This window comes from Bos javanicus, chromosome 28 (assembly GCF_032452875.1).
Source record: "Bos javanicus breed banteng chromosome 28, ARS-OSU_banteng_1.0, whole genome shotgun sequence".
In the NCBI taxonomy this organism is placed as follows: Eukaryota; Metazoa; Chordata; class Mammalia; order Artiodactyla; family Bovidae; genus Bos; species Bos javanicus.
Window position 1 is genome coordinate 34,592,740 of NC_083895.1, and position 22,281 is coordinate 34,615,020.

The 22,281-nt window shown below is 49.1% G+C and overlaps 1 protein-coding gene across 18 annotated transcripts in view; it reads right to left on the reverse strand.

Annotated features, from left to right (window-relative positions):
* The window catches only part of KCNMA1 (potassium calcium-activated channel subfamily M alpha 1), a 773,076-nt gene that overhangs the window by 542,105 nt on the left and 208,690 nt on the right, over positions 1-22,281 (reverse strand). For all 18 annotated transcript variants that reach the window (XR_009734238.1, XM_061405428.1, XM_061405415.1 and 15 more), the window contains exon 2: positions 3,554-3,715. Coding sequence is in view for 17 of the 18 variants with exons in the window: in XM_061405428.1 (XP_061261412.1) it covers positions 3,554-3,715 (162 nt within the window). In the remaining variant the exon portion in view is untranslated. The remainder of the gene's footprint in view (positions 1-3,553; positions 3,716-22,281) is intronic.

A 22,281-nucleotide genomic window follows, 5' to 3' on the forward strand; every position in this document is an offset into this window, starting at 1 on the left:
CTCATCATGCACCCCTATAACAAAATGGGAGCTAAAGAACAAATTCAACACTGTCCTTGCCCTTCAATCTGATCACAATATTTAGGGCTTCGCACAGTGCCTGGCTCCCGACAGGCTCTCAGTAACGTCGTTGTCAGCAGTAGTATCTGACTTTAAAAAAAAAAAAAAAAAAAAAACATGATTACATTGACATGAAATGCCCAGTATATGCAAATCCATAGAGATAGAAAGTACATTAGTAGTTGCTAGGGGCTGGGGATAAGGAAATGGAGAGTGACTGCTAAAACAGGGTAAAGGGTTTCCTTTCGGGGTGATGACAATTAGATAGCAGTGGAAATAATGCTCAATAAAAATGGGAAAAACCCTCAATAATAACAAATCAATTAGAAATGGGCAAAATATTTGAATAGAAACTTCACTTGACATATACTGATGGCAATAAAGACATGGAAAGATGATATTTAAAGCCCAAAACATAGGGAAGTACAAACTAAAACCACACTTAGATATCACTACACACTGCTTAGAATGCTATAATTTTAAAAACGAACTGATATTACCAAGTACCAGCAGGGATGAAAAACAACCAGAACATCATTCATACAGTCCTGGTAGGTACAGCTAATTTGATAGTTTCTTGCGAACTTAAACTTACCAGAAAACAGAACAATCCAATTCCCAGATACTTACCAAACTGAAATCAAAAATCATATTCCCATAAAAATCTGAAGGAAAAGTAGAAACAACCCAAGCTGGTAGATGGAAATACAAACTGTGATGCATCCCAAAAATGGATGATTCCAGTCCAAAGTCCTCAGCTCAGCATCTGAAGAGCCGACAAGCTGTCTCCAACCCACGTTCCCAGTCTCACTGCCCCTCAGGTGCCTCTGTATTGCCAGCTCCAGCCTCACTGCCAGCAGCACACCATGCCCCTGATCTTCTCCTGCTGCTCCCTCACTGTGCAATCGTTTCCTCTCCTTTAACTTTTCAGGATCCTAACCCACATTGCCAAGCTCCACTCAAATGCTTTCAGTTTTATTAGGCATCCTTCTCAGCTCCTGGCCCACTAAGTAGTCTCTGTTTTCAAGCTCAGCTATGTTTTTCTTTTTTATATTGTCTCTATCATCAAATGTGCTCAGTTCACCTTGAAATAGATGTTTCAGCTCAAAGGCTTTCCCTCCAATGAAGCCCTGTGAATTCTTCCTTGACTCCCTGCTTCCCCACACTCAGCCTCTCCACCACAGACACACTCACACAATATTTGTATTCAAAACATTTCTCCTCCAGAAATCCCTTCAATACCTTCCAACCATGCTGCGATGGAATTAGGATTATTCATTATTTTTCACAGAGATGATAAAACACCGGGCCTACAGTTGGTGCTCAGTATCTCTTAGCTGATGAAGATAGACAGAATGGTCCTAAGGGACCACACTGAAGCAGCAGGCCCCACACTGTGCGACTGCGCTGTCTGCGGTTCCCTCACCCTCTCACTGTTCCTCTCATTGTACTACACATGAACAATGCACTACTTCCATTTCAACCCAGGTGAACGCACAGACCCAGACTCCAACCTTAAATTTCCCACACAGAATCTACTCACACACAAGTGTGAAAAAATAACAGAGACTTTACTGAAGACTCTAGAGGGGAGATGAGGGTGATGGTCAGACAACACAACCCATAACAAGCCACCTTCAATTCCTGACGAGACACTCAGGGCTTCCCAGGAGAGCCTAAGTCCCACCAACCCAGACCACCCACCTCCCATCTTCCTCCACACAGCAACTGGCCTCACCAGTTTCTCTCTCCTCCTTTCCATAATCCCAGCTTTAAATTTTCCCACTTTCTATTTTGCTGCTGCTGCTAAGTCGCTTCAGTCGTGTCTGACTCTGCGCGACTTCATAGACGGCAGCCCATCAGGCTCCTCTGTCCTTGGGATTCTTTTTGCTACTACTTAACAATAACATACGGAGAAGGCAATGGCACCCCACTCCAGTACTCTTGCCTGGAAAATCCCATGGATGGAGGAGCCTGGTGGCTGCCGTCTATGGGGTCGCACAGAGTCGGACACGACTGAAGTGACTTTGCGGCAGCAGCAACAATAACATAATCTATGACTCCATAACCAGATGCTTCAGAAGGCACAGCACAGTTAACAGAGCCCTGTCCTCCTTGAAGGCTGTTTGGCCACCAGTTTGGTGACTTGAACATGACATTTAGTGACTTACTCCTTTCCTCAAGCAGTGAGTGAGATACTTATCAAAAATATAATGTAGAGTTCTCCCCAAGGATTCTGATGGGTGAAATTTCACCATCTCCCAACATCTGTGGTCACCTTCTCACTGAGTTTTTGCCATGAAAAATCAAGAGTGACAGCATCTACCTTTCAGCATCCTTGCCTGATCTCTGATACTCCCTAGCCACCAGGACATCCCCATTCATTCTATGTCTAAGCCAAATGACTCTTGACTGAGCCCCAGCATCAGGACAAGGAAGGACAGCCCATACAAAACAGCTTCCAGAATCACAGGGAGTTATTTAGAATGTCACATCCTTCTCAAGGAAAACTCTTGACTCCTCAGACCCAAGAAAGCTGGTGGTCAGGGCTACCCAGGGAAGAAGCCCAACCACAGCATGAGCCTGGCCTGACCAGGTGATCAGCTCATGTCTGTTTACCCACAACTTTCCCAGTCTTTGCACCAAAAGAACCATGTCCCAGGTTCCCCAGGCAAAGAGGGATTACTGGTCACTGCAGGCTTGTTCCACCCACAATACTTGCCAAGAACCAGGAGCTCATGAGGCCAGTTAATGAAGCCTAGCTCCACACAAGCAGATCAGAGAGAATGCAGTAAGCGCACAGAGAAGGGGAAGGATGAGCCTAGGCTGCGGGTGGGGCTGAAACAGCCACCTCAGAAATAAGGTCACACAAGCAATGCTCCAAGCATGGGACCAGCGGTCACAGGTGGGCTGCTGGTGAGTTTCATCACCAGCATGACCGAGGGTTTCTACCACGGGCACGATTCTGATCATATAGGGCAGGGTTTCTGAAAATTATGGTGGCCAGAGGACAGTAGTCACATCTTCAGAAGGCCACCAAACACACACATGCACACCCGTGCATGTACAAGCAAACACATACACTCAGAACTCACCAGATCCCATATCATAGAGCCTCTGCAGAATTCCGAGCACACATTTCTCTGATCCTTCCTTCTCACCAAGATAGTCAAGCTGTGTGTGTGTGTCTGTGTGTGTACTGTGTGAGAGTGCACACCTACTCTGCTAGCAGAGGAAATGCTCTACATTCTCCCCAACAGGCCCTCTCTGCCCCACATGCTGGCTCACTCTGCAAATTCCCCCCACAGACCACTGGCTCAGATGTGCACAAAGAGGCCAGTCTCTCCATGATCCCATATAAGCGCTCTTCACCCCCACCTCACAACAGCCAATGGTCTGGAGAAGACGGAGTGAAACACCACATCCCCATAAAAGCAGAGATCATGGGCCAGACAGCAGGCCCCCTCATGTGAGGAGGGGGCCAGGGACTCACCAGGACTCTGCCAGTCAGTGTCTGGGCAGATATCATCACCCCCGCCCAGTCTTTCACGGAGGTCATCCAGCCGACCTCGGCTGCCACCGTCTCCTCTTTTTCATCCACTGGCTTGAGAGTGCCATCTGCCTGGCTTGAGCCATTGTTAATCTTCTGGGCCTCCTGGCAAGAGAGAGAACAAGGATTGAGATGTGGGCACCAAGAGGATTTAAAAAACATATTCTACCCAAAAGAATTAAAGCCAGACGGACCCCTGCTGAGGTGGACCTGGTTTGAAGGTACAGAGGTCAGGAAGAAGGGATGGATTATGGCTTTGATTGTTCTTTTAAATCTTTTTTTAAAAAGAATCTTTCCTTTGTTTCCTCTTAAACTATTTTTGTGAAAGAAAGAATGAAATTATTCTCTTTCCATTTTAAAGAAAAAAAAAAATCAAAAAGCTCAGGAGAGAAACCATCCTGTCTAGGATGAGAGTGGCCAGGAAGAAAGTGAAGTCGGCATTCTGTGATCTCTACCTGCCCAGCCTTCATACCCTTCTTACAACTACACTCTATTTTCCGAAGGAAATCTCCACCTTCTCAGTCAGTCTGCATGGTTCAAAAGGGACTAAAGGTATACACTGTCTCCAGGAGTGGAGGCTGGTCAATCAGACCAGTCTATCCCTTTGGCAATAGCAGTTGGGCCAAGGATGGTTATATGAATTATGCCAACCCAATACAACTCAAGCCTGCGATTTTGCTGAAAAGAGTAAGAATTCTCTGAGAATGAAGCTAACACAGAGGAAACTAGAAGAAACGGTAGAATACTAACGTCATCATTGGAACACCTGGATCCAGCGGCACCTGAAATCCACTGCAGACTTTCTTAGACAGGAGACAGTAAATTCCCCTTTGTGGCTAAAAATGTGCTTGAGGAAACAAGGCTGACCTCATCAGATAACTGAGCCTCACATGAGGCCCTAAACTGTATGCTTTTGTACGCGCTGTGTCCTCTGCCTAGAATACTCTTCTCCCACCAAGGATCAGAGCTTACCCTCTCACCTCCCTCAAGTCTTTGCTTCATATATGACCTTTTCAATCATTCTTCTCTGGCTACTCTTTCAAAATTCCAACTATCTTCTAAGGATGCTGCCTTTCTGCTTTATTTTTCTACAACGCGCCTAAAACTTGTAACACACTCGGTAGATCTCTTACTTATTTCTTTTATAGTCTGCATCCTCCAACTGCTGAATCCTGAGTGCCCAACAGAGAGCCTGGTGTACAGCTGGCTTAATAAACATGAATGAAAGAGTAAAAGGGGTTATGCATGTCAGCCCCTCACTGACTACAGAGCCTGGGCTTAAGGGCTGCCAAGTAAAACACAGGAAACCCAGCAAAACCTGAATTTCAAATAAACAACAAATCATTTTTCAGTTTAAGTATGTAAAGATTTTAACCCTGAATATTCACTGGAAGGACTAATGCCAAAGTTCCAATAGTGACCACCTGCTGGAGAAGACTCTTAAGAGCCCCTTGGACTGCAAGGAGATCCAACCAGTCCATTCTGAAGAAGATCAGTCCTGGGATTTCTTTGGAAGGAGTGATGCTGAAGCTGAAACTCCAGTACTTTGGCCACCTCATGCGAAGAGTTGACTCATTGGAAAAGACTCTGATGCTGGGAGGGATTGGGGGCAGGAGGAGAAGGGGATGACAGAGGATGAGATGGCTGGATGGCATCACTGACTCGATGGACGTGAGTCTGAGTGAACTCTGGGAGTTGGTGATGGACAGGGAGGCCTGGTGTGCTGCAATTTATGGGGTCGCAAAGAGTTGGACACGACTGAGCGACTGATCTGATCTGATCTGATGCAAAGAGCTGACTCACTAGAAAAGACGCCGATTCTGGGAAAGATTGAGGGTAAGAGGAGAAGGGGGCGACAGAGGATGAGATAGTTGGATGGCAACACTGACTCAACAGACATGAGTTTGAGCAAACTCAGGGAGATAGTAAAGGACAGGAAAGCCTGGTGTGCTGCATGTTCACGGGGTCGCAGAGAGTCAGACGTGATTTAGGGACTGAATAACAACAAAATATTGCATGGGAATACTTATACTTAAAACACATTCATTTAAAATTAAATTAAAATTTAAATTTAACTAGGCCCCCTACTCAAATAACCACTAAGGTTATTTTTGCAGACATAGATGTTTCAAAAAGATGTCAGCAAAATTATGTTCATCATTTATTTATTATTATTTTTTTTACTTTACAATATTGTATTGGTTTTGCCATACATCAACATGCATCCGCCACGGGTGTACACGTGTTCCCCATCCTGAACCCCACTCCCACTTCCCTCCCCATACCATCCCTCTGGGTCATCCCATTGCACCAGCCCCAAGCTTCCTGTGTCCTGCATCAAACCTGGACTGTCAATTCGTTTCTTATATGATATTATACATGTTTCAATGCCATTCTCCCAAATCATCCCCCCCTCCCTCTCCCACAGAGTCCAAAGACTGTTCTATACATCTGTGTCTCTTAAAATGCTAGAATCCATTAATAAAACAAACTGACCCTGGGGATCATTGTAAATTGGAGTGAGGAGGAAAACCCGAAGGCAGAGGTAGAAATCTTTGTCTGTGGTGAGGGGGTGGAACAGAGGGAGGAAAGAAGAGCTGGGAGGCACTGAATGAGTCATCCTCCTGGGGACTTGTAGGCAGGCAGGAAGCTGCTCCTGACGCTTGGTTCTCCCCCGCCAGCCACCCCTGACTCAGGGCGTTGGGAAGACAGACTGAGCATCAGTTATACCAGGCATTCATGCTTAATTTCCAAGTGTACTGGGCTCCCCAGCACTGGAACGATCCAAAAGGAGCGCTGGGGTGGGGGCACAGGGTGGGTATATTTGGGGGCTGTTTGATGATGTCTTTGGAGCCAGCTACCCAAGCCACCTGAGGCCAATCCCAATGGCCTGTTATGGCCCTGAGTGTTGGCCATATGGAGGCTGCACAGGCGGGTGCCCAGGAGGAGACAGAGACCCTGATCCAGGAGCAACCTCTAGTAACTGAAGGTGTAGATTCAGCCACTGTGCCTCACGGGGCCTTCTTTGGAAGACTGCCTGCCCTCTAGGTGTTGCTGGGATTAAACAGTGCCCAACGGCACACGACAGCACATGTCTTATTATCTACTCTCACCGCTTCCTGTGCCTCCTGGAACCACAGACCCTCGAGCAGTGGTTCTTAAACTTCAAGGGCATCACCTGGAGAGCTTGTGGAGAAACAGTGCTGAGGGACTTGTCTGGCGGCCCAGTGGCTAAGAGTCCACACTCCCAACACAGAGGGCCTCAGTTCAATCCCTGGTCAGGGAACTAGACCCCACATGCTCCAGCTAAAGATCCCTCATGCCACAGTGAAGACGGAAGATCCCTGTGCCACAACTCAGGCCCGGTGCAGCTACAGTGCTGGGCCCCACTCCCAAAGCCCCTTTCCAACAAGTCCCAGAGAATGCTGATGCAGCTGGTCTGGGAACCCCAGGGTGAGAACCACTGCTTCTAATCACTCTGGCCTGACTCGATCATCCCTGCCCTGATGTGAACTGAAATGTGCATCTTAACCCCCAGCTTGATCCCAGCTTCTCCCTCTGCCCACACAGGGAAGAGATTAGGGCAAGGCCCTCAGATTAGAGGCTTGTGTCTCCTTTTGAGCAGTGCCTCCGAGAGACATTTCTGAACTAGTCCAGGGCCACGACCTGGAGGACTAGCTAGCTCTCTGCTCCTCGATCCTGGGGTACAGATCCCCAGCCACTGGCTGACTCTGGAGGAGGCAATCGGCATGCAAGATGCTGGGAGGCAGGGAGTCCTCCCCAGACCCAGTGGTTTCACTGCATCAATAATTCACAGCACAAGAGGTATACGGCAGATAACGCTCTCATGCCAGCCCGCTTACCTATTGTTTTACAAGGCATTCATTATTTTAATTACTTTATGATATGAAAGGAAAAACACAGACTAAAGGGAGATAATAGTCTCATTATTACTTGCTTACACTACATGTTGTGAGCATAATTATGTGTGGGAGACAGAACTTGAGGGGGCGATGTTGGGGGAGCAGGGAGATGGGAACACCACAAAGTCTGATTCTAGGCTGCCAGGTTAGTGTCCTTGGCCTGAAGGGAAAGTTCTTCTGCACCTCTGACCTCACTCTGGCCAAAGCTTCAAGAGCAGGTATAATCCCTGCTCCAGAGAAAGGGGGCAGAGGCCCAGAGAAGTGGCCTTGTTGGGTACGTATAGGGGTGGGAGTTGGGGGGAGCGGAATGGTAAGGAGCAGAGTCCAATACAATAGTGATTGACCATCATTCATCAAGCCAGAGCTGGGTGCCGGAAACTAAAAATTAAGTGTCTTCTCTGCATTATCTTCCTTAGACCTGGCAGGTGAAATTATCCCCATTTTACAGACAGGCCAACGGAGAGCAGGTATTTATCAAGGGAAGGGTCACAGAGCCTGAGAACTCCAGCAAACCCATCTGGACTTAGGTCTGCTCTGCCACATAAAGCTGGCTACCTCGGGCATGTTAGCCCACAAGTCTCAGCCTTCCTCCGTGTAAAATGGGGACTGGCCGGCAGACCCCAGGAAGGCGGCGGCAAAGCTTATGTGAGATAAGCAGTGCACAGCAGTTAGCACAGGGCTAGGGGTGTGGTAGTTACAGCTGGCGTGGCTGAGCACCCGCTGACGGGACAGGCTGGCTCCAAGGGTATTCAGTGCACTCAAAACTAAAGCATCAACTGGAGGCCCTGGGAGGGACACCAGACCGTAGTGAAAACTTAATTACAGAAGATAAACCAGTATAGGTTCTAACAGCTATGAGGCTTGAACTAGGAAATGAGCCCCCAGGAGATAAGGCACCCAACTTGTAGAGGTTCCAGAAAGAGCTGTGTGGCACTCCCCTGGGACAGCGGAAGCCCAGATTCCTACACAGGCAGCCCCGGACCCAGTGACCTCTCAGATCCCTCTATGCTCCGTTAGATCAACCGCCCTTGTGATGAGGAAACTGAGGACCAGAGAGAGGCGGGCCCCTGGGTCCCAGGACACTGCTCTCTCTCCTGTGCTCCACGACAGGGAATGGGGCTTTGATCTGAACGGCAGAGTGGGTGTCCTTCCATCCTCATACCTTCCACCTGCCACTGCAGAGAAGGACCCAGTCCCTCTGCTAGGAGGACTCAAGCTGGGCCAGACAGGCTCCCCCTGGTGTCAGGAGTGAGCTGGCCCTGACCCCTGCTCCCCCTCCAAGAAATCATGGTGAGGTGGGGTGGAGTATGATAGGGGTGGTGAATGTGTGTGTAAGAGAGAGAACTCCGCCAGCTACAGGCTCCAACTACCCTAGCCTCAGAAAGATCATGAGATTTTCTAGAATGAAGAAAAGGGTGCCTTGGCGGGAAGAGAGAAACAGGAGGAAGGAGAAGCAAAAAAAAAAAAAAGACCAGGTGGTTCCTGGGGGTGTCCTGGAAGGTGGAGGTCAGGCCACAGCCACACACCCCCCACCGACCCAAGGAAGGGGCTCCTTTTTGCCCTTTCTCCCACCAGAGTCTTGTGTAAAAGAAGCCACAGCTTCTGGGGGCAACACAGGGCAGTTCTAATCTCAGTGCCTGGACTAAAGGACAGGGCAGGCTGCCTCCAGGAGGCTGGAGGGACCCTGGGGAACAGAGTAGCTGGCAGCCCCCTGCCATCACATGCCCACACAGGCAGCTCTCAGCTCTCATGGCCTGGGCCTGGGCACACGGCCTCACCCCTCCTATGCCCCCTGCGGCCAACAGCCTGACTGGACCACAGTCACCCGCACAATATTCACTGTCCAAAGCACGTATCTGTTAGATGATCGGGCATGTCCCGCAAACCATCGGGTCAAAGACCAAAGCCTGACAAGGGACCTCAGCCGTGCCTTTGGATGCCAACCCCGTCATGGAATGGATGAGAACACAGAGTGCCTGGGGGGTGGGGATGGTCCACGGGCCGTTGCCCAGTGCCACCCTGCCCCACTCCGTATCCACCGAGCCAAGGCACACCCCGCAGCTAGCTCTATTTCCCTTCCCTCTTGTTGCTCCTGACAGGATGATTCTGCCGCATCTAGCCCAGGGAACCCAGCACTCCCAAGCAGATCCTTGCCCTGCCAGCCTGCAATCTGGAGTCCTCGTGTTCCTAGGACTGCAGAAATCTCCACCTAGTCTGATGTGGGGGCCCCACAGGGCAACACTTCTCATCTTCAAGGGGCTCAGCTTTCCCCAGCAGTGGGAGTTGCCCAGGCCCAGCAAGGGAGAGCCAGCCTGAGCTAATCCCAGGACCCCATTGCTTCTGGTCCTCTGGTCCCGGTTGTCTCTCTCTCATCCTTCCCACATTGAACCCAGTATACTGGGAGCCTTGAGTCTTCTGTGTGGTAAGAAGAGCTCTGAGCGTCAAAAGATCCTCAAGTCCAGCTTTTCTGGATGGCCTTGGACAAGCCATTTCATTTTTCAAAACCCCTTCTGTAAACACGGATGTGTCCTGCCATATAATCTGGTCAGGCAGCATCCAGCACTTTCTGAAAGTACCTTCATCTTTTTTATGAAGGGCGGGCAAGGATGGCATCAAGGCTCAACTCTCAGATACCCGCCTATCACGGGCAGGGCCTGGTTATCTCCCTGGGCACAAACAGGATGTTGGCACTGACAGGTCCTGCCAGCTGGCCTGCTGTGCTGGCCACACCCTCCCTGGGAGCCTCGGCCACACCTGCTTCTGCTTAGCTGGACTCAATCACCTCTAGGTGCCAGGTGCCAAGGCCACCCTGGGCACCACACCTGCTGGCTGACTGCCTCGGGGAGGGAGGAAGATTCCAGAGTCCCCTTGCTCATCCCTGCTGAGGCCACCTACCCACTGCAAAGCTCCAAGTCTGTCTTGGGTTTAGTTAACATTTCAGTTGGATCTAGGAAGTTGTTTAAGCAGTGATGGTCAGGGAGAAAAGCTATGCTTCAAAACGTAAGTCCTTCTCATCCCACTCAGAGGACAAGTCAGAGACGTCACACAGTCCAACCCACCCGATCTGGCCCGCTTCTGCCATCATCCTACAAGCCTCCCACTCACCCCCTCGCTCGCTCAGCTTCACTGGCCTCTTTGTGCTGGCAGAATGTTCTAGGCCCACTACCAGCTGGGGCTGATGGCACTGGCTGACTCCCAACACCCACCCCAGATAGCCACGGCTGCTCCCTCCCTTATTATTCATTCAAATCTCCAACCCATCACTGAGAACTCTCTTGCCACCCCCTTGAAGGTGACACCCCACCCCCCCACCAGTCCCCTACTCCATCACCCCCATCTACGGCCCTTGCCTTCCCGAGGATTTCCTCCACCATCTGGTAGCTGGCACACTGCAATCATGACTTGGTTACAAGCTCCATGAGGGAAGCATTTCTGTCTCTTTTGTTCACGGCTGTGTCCTCAACAATGGAACATTATAAGCTCAGAGTAAGTAAGCACGTGATGCACCTTGGTGAAAGGTAGGAAGGAAGGCTGAAGGGAGAGGGGACGGAAGGAGGGAGGGAGGCCAGAAGGAGATAAATGAGGGAGAGAGGGAGAGCTGTAGCAGATGGGAAGTCAGTCATCAGCAAGCACAATATCTAGAACAAATAATATTACTAATAAGTAAGGATGATAATACTCAGAAACAATACCACTGTTTCTAAATATCATCACCATGACTCTACAAGGCAGGTTTCAATGCACTCATTTGCAGACAAGGGCTTAATCAGCTGTCCCAGGAAGATACAGTCGGAATTTAAACCCAGCTGTCTGACACCATAGAGAGAGAAGCACCTGAGCTGACTTCCTCTCAAGGATAATGTGTGCGGAAGGATTATGGACTGTTGCGAAGGGCCCAGGAGAGGTTTGTTACCATCAGAACACTCAATTTGGCCGACGTCTGGGTACTGCGTGTACCACAGAGACCCTTCTTCAAGGCTCCTGTGCCTTAAGAGGACGGTTAAATCAAGAACAGAGGAACATGGTTCCTTTCTTGGCCAAGAACCAGCTTGGAACCCTAAATCACTCTTCATGGAGCAGAGTGTCAGATGGGAAATGAAGGTGGCTGAGTTGACAGGTTGCGAGCCCTCCTGCTGAGCACTGAGGTTCTCTATGCAAATGCTGCCAGAGGAGGAGACACCTTCTCTTGTGCAGTCTGCATCCCTAATAGGGCAACCTGGCCTGATGCTGCCAGGCCTGGAGAGCCTCTGGGGCGGGGCATTGTCCAGGACCAGAGCACTTCCCATCCCTGGGAGTCCCATTCTGGACCTCTCTCTGTCCAGGGCTGGTGCTATGGAGTACTTCCTGGGTGCTCAACATCCAGAAGGCTGTGGGGGAAGGGAGGACCGAGAAACCTCCATCTGCCCTCCCCTCACGTCTCATAATCCCACTTCATCCTCGCATTTCCCTGGTCGACATCAGAAAGCCATTTCTCCTGAGCCTGCATTGATGGATCCTGCTTCAGTCTGCCTGGAACCCCCGCCCTCACTCTTCCCCAGCAGCAGTCCTCTGTCCCTCCATGCCCTCTCTCACAAAGGAAAACTGAGCCAGCAGCCTGGCAGGCAGCTGCCCTCAGCTGAGCACAAAGTAGGAATCCAGAAATCCTTGTCTCCTGTCAGAGGGATGGTAGCAAGGCTCAGACAGTAAAGAATCCACCTGCAGTGCGGGAGACCTGGGTTGGGAAGATCCCCTGGAGGAGGGCATGGCAACCCACTCCAATATTCTTGCCTGGAGAATCCCCATGGACAGAGAAGCCTGGAGGGCTACAGTCCATGGGGTCACAAAGAATCGGACACGACTGAGCAACTAAGCATAGCACAGCAAGGCCAAGGGCTCTGGGATATGAGTTAGGAAGCCTGTATTCTAGCCCTGGCTTCGCCAGGCACAGGAGGTGTGGCCTTGACCAGCCACCCAACCTCTCTAAGCAAAGTAAACAGAGTCCCCATCTGGGAGACGATGGGGAGTGGTAGGTTAGATCCACACTTTTCTGTCCCCTAAAGGCCAGCATTGTGTGTTTGATCAGGTACCTTAGGGGGTTGGCAAGAGGCAGCCAAGAAGGCAAGGCCCCCAGGCCTCGTGAAAATCAAATCACCATGACATTGAGCATTTTCACCTATTAAGGTTCTGGGCTAGACTGCACTTGAGTGAAGGGGTTTTCTGCAGAAAAAGAAGTTTGAAATCTACTGAGTAAAAACCCATAGGCCCATTTTAGCTTTTATAAGATGCTCTGTTTCACGGTCAATGTGCTGACATCCTGTGCCACAGCCTGGCCCAAGACCCAGAAATGCCTGAACATCCACACCTATAAACCCACAGGGCTCCAGGACACCCTCACAGACTATCATCCCGTCCCTCTGCCACAGGTCTTCACCAGGCCTAAAGGCTGGAGATCTGCCCTCCAGCCACTCCCACTTCTTCCAAACAACTCAAGAGGAAATTGTCTCCCACCCTCTCCTGCTGCCCCCTACAGCCTCCTTCACATTCTAGAAGGGTGGCCCAGCCGCAGGATTCTCCCAGGTACCAATAATCCTGCGTATTAGGGATTAGGCTGAATACCTCGAGCAGCTCAAGCAAATAAAGCATAACGTGGGCACCACCAGCTCAGATTTTCATAGGGTTTTGCAAAGAGAGAGGAGGAAGGAGGTGGGCACCTGAGACTGGGCAGGTGGGGGTGGAGACGAGGCAGGATTGGTTTCTGCCCTTGGGAAGTCCTAATCATCCAACCTGCCCCGGGTAGGAGGGAGCTCCCCTGCACCTTGTAGCCTCATCAGCCCCCCAGGACCCAGATGTATATGGGGCACCACATTTGTGCCAGACAGTAAAGAATCTTCCTGCAATGCAGGAGACCCAGGTTTGACCCCTGGATCAGGACGATCCCCTGGAGAAGGGAATGACAACCCACTCCAGTACTCTTGCCTGAGAAATCCCATGAGGAGCCTGGCTGCAGTTCATGGGGTCGCAGAGAGTCAGACATGACTCAGAGACTAACACTTCCACCTTCAACCCATGCAGCAGCTATTGTGTCTGTTAACGACAGGTTACATGTCCAGGGAAGGAGCAGCATGCCCACAGATACAGGCTTCAGGAGCTTAAAAAGAAGTTCGGACAAGGCCAGTTGCTCTGGGATGTCAGAAAACCATCGCATTGCCTGGGTCTCTCTGCTGGTTCTAAGTTAACTCATCGTCACGGGCATTTTTAGCTCTGGCTTCCCAGGTACCCTGTCCAGATTCACACTCCTAGGAGTCCACCTGCGCAGTGTGTGAAGACATAGGTGGTCACGGAAGGGAAAGGGTGGCAGCAGAAAAGGGCCGGGTGCTCTTTAACAAGTCGCTTACCATTTTTGTGCCTCAGGCTTCCTTGCTTCCAATTCAAAGGGGCTATGGAAACACTCCCCAAGGTTCTGTCCAGCTCTGAAACCGCCTGACCTTGGCCTCTGGACCGTGAGTCCTGTGCTTCCCCGTGTCCCAGCAGCGTGAGATGCTGGGGAAGCACTGGGGTCCTTACTGGCTCTTCTCACATTCAGCACTGCCCACCTGTTGCCTGGGGACTGAGAGGGTCAACTGACTGTTAGGAAATCCTTGACTTCTTGTCTCTACCAGCCATGTTCTCTCCTTGGCAGTCTTAGACCATCTTATTTAATCCTCACAACAATCCTGCAAGGTAGGAATGTTATGAGGCTCACAGAGGATGGGTAATTTTCAAGAACACTCATCTTTTAAGTGGCAGAGGTGAAATTTAAATCCAGTCTATTCTAAGACCAAAGGCCATGTTTTTTCCCTCTTCCTTGCTGCCTCAGGATAGGCAAAATGTACCAAGAAGAGATGGAATCTCCTTATAAAATGCTGCTTATTTCTAGCATTGAAACAACTGCCTTATACCCTATGGCTTATAAACAACAGAATTGTGTAGTACAGACATCTGGTTATAACCAGCCATGTACGGATAGGGTGTTGGAAAAATGGTCTACGGGAGAGGGTGCCAATTAGGGAATAGAGTGACCCATTAGACACTATATCCCATGGTGAGACGTGCCACACTTGTTGCTTAAAATTAATGAGTCAACCCTGAACTTTCAAGACTGATGCATCCATCTCAGCCTATACACCATGTCTGCAAAGTAACGATCTCCTTCTCAATCAATCAGTTTAACAAAATGGGGACAGAGAAGTGACAGTCCAGAGTTCACTCTCTGGACCTGAGAGACTTGGAATTGGATTAGCAGAGACCTCAGCTCTGACCTCTCAGCCAGAGCAGCCGGGCTGAGCCCACAACAGCCTGCTCACATGCAAAGACACAGCGGTTGAGCTACCATACCAGTCTGAGGGCAGCCTGCCCTGTCCTGGGAGAAGGACTCAGGAACCACAGGCACAAGAAAACCACCACAGGGGCTCAAGTCAGAAGACAAAGATCATACTTGTTTTCCAGTTGAGGAATCGCTTGTAACCAGAGAAGGCAGGTCTGAGGCAGGACCAGATACTCAGAAAGATTGATAATAGATACACAATTTTCTGAATGCCTTGTATTCGCTTGGTGAATCCTGTTAACAAGACTGTAAGTTAGGCACCATTATGCCCATTCTAAAGATAAGCAACTGAGGCACTAAGGCTTTCTGCAGGGCTGTGGTTAGTACAGTCTTATAAATCCCACTGAGGCCTATATGCTCAGTACAAATCCCTTTTCCCTGTAGGAAGAATCTGGCACTGTATGGGAAGGCAGTCCAGAGGGACTTCTTGTTTCATGGAGAGCACTCAAACCCCTTCAAAACATGTGTTTCTTTTTTTAATGAAGTGCATCTCAGAGTCTAGATCTGTAGACGTCAGAGCCGTAAGGGACCTGAGAACATGTATAAGGCTGGTTCCTTCCCTTTAGAAAGAAGCCTAGGGTCATAGAAGGGTAGAAACTTCTTCAAGGAAACACAGCTTGTTCACTTAAAAGACTGAGTAGACCCACCCCCCCATGGCTAAGACACAGCATAAAAAGGGTGGCAGGCACAGGGGATCCTTGTGCCCAGAATCCACTTCCTGACTTCCCCTCATATCAGCTATACAACCCAGTACAAGTCACTCCACTTTATCCAGCATCAGTGTCCTTAACTGAACAACAGGTGTACAAACACCTTCTTCAGAGAATATCTACAAGGATCAACTGTGATGATGAATGCAAAGTAGGTGGTGAGAACGCAGTGAACAGTTTTATCGACTAAGTGCCAGAGTATGCACTTGTGTGACCTTGGACAATGACCTGCCCAAGGTTCCATAGCTAACAGAGGGCCCATCAGGATGGGAATCCAGATTTTTCTAGACAATAAACCCCATCTCTGTCTTCTTCACCAAAGTAAAGACCAGCTTTGTTTCTAGTCAAAACAGACTGGATAAGGATAACTAAGACCCAGAGGAAATCCAAAACCTTCATTTTCACAAAAGAAGGCAGAAATCTCCATATCATAGCCCAGTTAACTTTTATGACCCATGTGAGTAGAAAAAAGGCAAATGGAATAAAAACAAGAATGTGAACTTGATTGGGAAACAACTGAATCCCATCCAAAGGTGTGGAGTTTTGACATCTGAAGGACCAGATCATCTGGTTAGGGAAGTCATGGGCTCCTCCTCTCTTCCACCTCTCCCAGCTCCTGAAAAGCAGCCCAGGGCAGTTTGGAGTATCCCCACTTTGAGAGAGGAGTTGCTGAGAGAGACAGTGGAAGGGTCAAGAGGTGCAAAGTAGAGGAAGGAAGGGAGCCCGTGGCAGACTGAACATCAGGAAGAGGATCTGGCTCCCCACAGCAAAGCATCCTGCGAGGCTGGCTCTCCGGCGCTCTGGTCCCGTGGTCCCCACCCACTGGGCCACAGAGCAGCGCTGCACTGCAATGGAGTTTAAAGTGGAAAGCAGGAGCTCAGTGTAATGTGTGTGTGTGTGCCAGTGAAAAACACCCAACACTCCTCCCCAGGGGAGAAATATCCTTTTCTCTGACATGTCATCACTCCTTGCTTGGGTATTAACATGCCCTTTGAATGAAATGACAATCTAGAGCTGGCATTTGACAGGTTCTTTCTTGCTTGAAAAATAAAAAGCTGGCAACCCTCTGAAATGCTCTATGATTTTTAAAGTTTATTGAGTACCCAATGGAAACTATGGACCACTCCCCTAGTCTTCATGCTACAGATGGGAAATTCAGGCCCAGAGAGGTCATAGTGACCAGGAACCCAGGGTGTGTCTGTCACACCATACAGGGACAGCCTTGGGGCCAGGAGAGATCGGACCCAAGGGATGGAGATGAGGTCCCTCAGGGCTCTAACAGCTCAGCTGGAGCAGGTCCCGAGAGCGGAGGGAAGGGACTGCATCAGTATTCAGGGCTCAGGGCCATACCATGGAGTCCTGAGTTCCCAGCCCCACTCTGAGTTTAGCATCTCCCCCTGCTTCTACAGCAGGAAACACGCAGAACCTAAACAATCTCCCTGGAAACAGGGACACTGTTTCTGTGGCCCCAAACCATCATTCAAAAGGCATCTGGAAAGAAAGTATTTACCATCAGAGAGCAAGTGGGATGAATCGCTGATGGTTGGTTGAACAATGCCCTCCAAGCCAACAGACAAAAGCAACGTGGAGGAAAAAGGTGAATGACTGGTGAGCAAAGTCCCTGGGAATGCCAAGGGAAGCCAATTCCTTTCATCCCCTTAGTCTGCAACATTGTTCCTCATAGCCATTACCACTGCCCAAGCTTATACCCGGGGGCACTTATTCCCCTTCAGTTTCCATGACAGGGTAAGCTCCCACCCATCTCCACTAGAGGGTAAGCTCCAGGAGAGAACTGCCTTGGCCAAATCTGCTCCTTCCATATCCCCAAGACCCAGTCTTCAGGCCTGCCGGCTGCCCTCCCACTCCTAACTAAGCCCGCTCCCCCACCAGCTTTCTCTGGGAGGACCCAGTCCTCGTGACCTCTACAGCTATTCCCATCCCAGGAATGCCCTCTGCATTTCTCTCCGCCCATCTTCATTCTGCTCCATCAAGCCCCAGGAGCCCCGTGGTGCCATCTCCGGATGACAGACAGCCCTCCATGTCCTAACCCCAGTGCCCACAATCCACTCTCTCTCAACACCGCACGGGCCCTGGCTGGCAGCCTTAGCTGTCTTCTCATCCATGCATGTCAGAATGCCCCAATTAGCCTGAAAGATCCTTGAAGTCAAGGTCCATTTTTTAAGATATCCAGAGTGTGTGGCATACAGCAAGTGATGAGCAGGTATGCACGCTGAATGAGTAAAGTAAAACACGGCTTAGGAGGCGTTGGAAAAGCAGGCCCTTCCCCGGGCACCACTGACATCCTGGCCCAACCAGGCCAGTTTCCATGACTTGAAGCTTGAACAGGACTGCTGGCTCCCACACTGATGTTCCTCCGAGCAGCTACATTTTCAAATACAAACACCGAATCCCAAACAAGAATACATGTCATGGGGCTTCTGAGAGGCACATGCCTCACTAGGCACGTCAGTCAAAAAAAGATGAATGTTCTTGTTTACAAAAGGATCTGCCCCGTTCCAGGAAAATTTCCACCACAATTTAGGACCTAACCCAATATGTGCCTATAGACCTCACCGACTGAATATTTTTCCACCTCTTCCGTTTGCTGAACTTGGATAGGGTTTGGCTTCAGGTCAAAAGAGCTGTTGCAATAAAGGCCACTGCCCCTGCACCAGAGCCTTTCCCAATGGGAAACATGACCCCCATTCAGGAAACCAAGGCCCAGCAAGTCAGAGAGACCTCAGGAGGCAGAGGGATGGCCAGGTGATCAGGCATACAGATACACTCAGGACCCAGTGATGTTAACAGTGTGAGGACCCAAGAGCAGATTGCTGGGGGTCTGCAGAGAGGCCCGTCTCCCTGTACTCTGAGCTTGCACCCGCCTCGGAAGCCTGGCTGGGCTCTGAAACTCCAGCCTCCTATGCTTCTGGGTTCCCACAACCCTAGCCTGGATCTGGATTTCCAACACAGCAGCCAAATGCAAGAGAGTCTGGCCTGGCTGTTAATGTGAAATAATAACAATAATTCAACAGCCGGGGGAGAGGGGAGGGTTCTTCTATTTCTACTGTGTTCTGACGACTGCTTCTCCTTCTCCTTCTACTGCGAGTTGGGAACGACCAGCTCCCCAGCCCTGCAAAGCCTCCATTCTCCACTTGGTACCCCGGGACCCATCAATCTCCTCCCTGTGGCCTGGGACCCCTCCAACCCTGGACGTCGGGGAGAGGCTCAGCAGCTGTGAGAACCTTCTTTCTCGAAGAAGGTTTTTCCAAAATTATATCAGGTTTCCTTCTATCCCGGCTTGTCAGCGGGGGACTCTTTTGCCTAACATGGTTGAAGAATGTCTTAGAAACTGGTGTGATTCAGTCTGGCTTCAGACGAGGTTTTCCACCCAGACAGAGCACACCGAGCGTCTGGACGTGGCGGCTCGCTGCCCCCGGGGCACCCACACCCTTCCCCTGTCTCCAGACCTCGGTCAGGAGGGCACACTTGACAAAGAAGCAGGTCCAGCCCAAAGATGAAGTCAGAAATAGAGTCCACAGGAAGCCAAAGCAAAGTGCATGCAACCCACGTACTTACAAACACAGGGGCCTCCCTCCCCACAGGAGCCCTCCCCATCCCCCAATTTTCTGAATTTGCAAATCTAATTGCAGTGCACCCATTATAAATATTGAAGAGCTACTGGGGTGAGTGATTCAAGAACTGAAATCTCAAAGGGCACACACACCGTTCTCCTAGAAGCCTTTCAGCCTTCTCTTCCGATGGAGATTGCTTTTCCCCTTATGTCTGTTCAGATGGGCATCCTTCCACAAACACAAACTCTAATCAGAGAGGGGCCCAAGACAATTGTTAGAAAAATCAGCTTGCAAAGCTGTCTGAAACCTGCACGTCATGTTTGCTAATGAATGATTACTGAACTCTTACTTAGTTCTGCCACATTCTCGCCTAAGGACCCGCAGTCTCCCCTGGACCAAAAGCAGCATTCTCGTCCTCCTGTAGTGCTCCATCTGCAATAATGAAGTGTGGCTGGATCAGGAGGATGCTGGGAGGCAGCTAACACGAGAGAGGAATCTTCTTTTAAATCTCAGGAGCTTCTTGTTAGAAGCACATAAAAACTGCAATGAGACAAGAGCCCTACAGCATGGGAGCCCCTGGCTGAGTGCTGTGGCCATCACCTGAGCCACCATCCTGTGAGCCCCATGTTTCCATAACAACTGTCAGCCTGGCCCCTGGAACTCACGGAGACCAGACCTCCTCTGTGTGGGCTGCTCTGAAGAAAGGTCAGATTGTTGCCTGAATACCAAGGTTCTGTTTTTCTTCTCCTTCTACAGCTGCTTTTCTGACTGGAAGCTGGACAGACAGAGTTGTTACTAGCATTCCTCGGCACTGATGCATGAGGTGAGAAGCCAGGTAAGGAGAAGGGACATGCGCAGAAGCTCCTGGGGACCCCGGCACCATTCTATTCCTTGACCTGGTTGGTTACCTGGATTGTCTCATGATCATTCACTTTTTTGTTGTACTTTCGTATTTTATACACTTTTCTGTATATTTGTTTCATTTCACAATTTTGAAAAGACATCTAAAAATAAATCAGCCAAACTGTTTTTAAGGGGCCTGCCATCATCACCCACCTTTATTAAGTATCTCATGGGGCATGACAGAGACTCAGACTGCAAGAAACCCTGTGTCACAGCCCTGAAAACAGGGCCAAGAACCAAGAAAAACCTCATTAAAAGCCCTGCCGGTGGCATCATTTGAGAAAATATTTGCAAGTGATGCGACCAACAATCAATTAATTTCCAAAACATATAAATAGCTCATACATCTCAATATCAAAAAAACAAACAAATCAATCCCCAAAATGAGCAGAAGCCTAAATAGACATTTCTCCAACGAAGACATTCAGATGGTCGACAGGCACATGAAGAGATGCTCAACATCACTAATTATTAGAAAAATGATAAAAAAAAAAACACACACACACACACACAATGAGGTATCACTTCACACTGGTCAGAATGGCTATGATCAAAAAGTCTAAAATAATAAATGTTGCAGAGGGTGTAGAGAAAAGGGAACCCTCCTACTGTTGGTAGAAATATGAATCAGTGCAGCCACTATAAATAACTGTATAGCGGTTTCTTAAAAAAAAAAAAAACTTCCAGTTGCCATATGATCCAGCAATTCCACTCCTGGGCGTATATCCAGGAAAGATGAAAACTCTAACTCAAAAAGATACATGCACCTCCATGTACACAGCAGTACTATTTACAACAGCCAAGACATGGAAGCAACCTACATGTCCATCGGCGGATGAATGGATAACGGACATGGAACACTAATCAGCCATAAAAAAGAATGAAGTGACTCCATCTGCAGCAACATGAACAGAACTAGAGATTATCACACTAACTGAAGTCAGATAGAGAAAGACAAATATGATATCACTCATATGTGGATTCTAAAAATATATATACAAGTGAATGTACAAAACAGAAAAAGACTCCCAGACATAGAAGACAAACTTACGGTTATCAAAGGGGAAAGAGGAGAATAAATTAGGAGCTTGGGATTAATATATACACACATTACTACATATAAAACAAACAACAATGATCTACTGTGCAGCACAGGGAACTACGTTTAATATCTTATAATAAACCATCTGAAAATGAATAGACATGCACTTGTGAATGTCTGTAACTGAATCACTTTGCTAAACATCTGAAACTAATCCATGCACGCTCAGTCGTGTCCGACTCTTTGCCACCCCGTAGACTGCAGCCCACCAGGCTCCTCTGTCCATGGAATTTTTCAGGCAAAAATACTAGAGTGGGTTGCCATTCCCTTCTCCAGGGGATCTCTCTGACCCAGGGATCAAACCTGTACCTCTTGCATCTCCTGCATTGGCAGACAGATTCGTTACCACTGAGCCACCTGGGAAGCCCCTGAAACAAATACAGCATCGTAAATCAACCATACTTCAGTAAAAAGTTATTTGTTTGGGGGAAAAAAACTCTCACAGTTTTGAGGGGCAGGCACCACCCAGAAGAAGAATGTCAAAGTCAAAGCAGAAGTCAGAAACACACAGCCATGGGATGAATGGGCTAGGAACCCCAGAGGACTTGATAATACAACAGTCTGCTGTTGGATACAGGGTCTGAGCCTATAAACAAGGCAATGGGGAGGGGGTGTGTTTTATTGTTTATACTTGCCTCAGGAGGTCATGAAATGAGGTAGGCAGGACCCCTTGCCATCAGAGAAAGAGAGTCTTCTCTTGCCCTGCAGATTTACTCCTGAGAGTTGCTCATGGTCTCAGCACAGCCTTGATTAAAGTGGCAAGAACATTAAATCAGTCAGAAGACTAGGTCAAGTCCCATGCCAGATCAGGAGCCTCAGGACCCCCTCTTCACCTTCCATAAGCTTCCACTCATCACTCGTTCCAGCCACACTGCTTCCTGCGCCCTTTGCTGTATAAATACCTCATACTGTCACAAGTCCATTGTTTTGGTCCTCTTGGACTAATTACATTTCTTTCCAAATGCAGGACATTATTCAAAACTGTTTAAAGGCACCTCCACCATGAAGCCTCTCCAGATCTCTTAATAAGAATTAACACCTCTCAATGATATTCACTCAAACCTTACTCTCTGTCCCCTCACAGTACTATTTGTTCCTCTGGTTATCAGCCCTCGATAT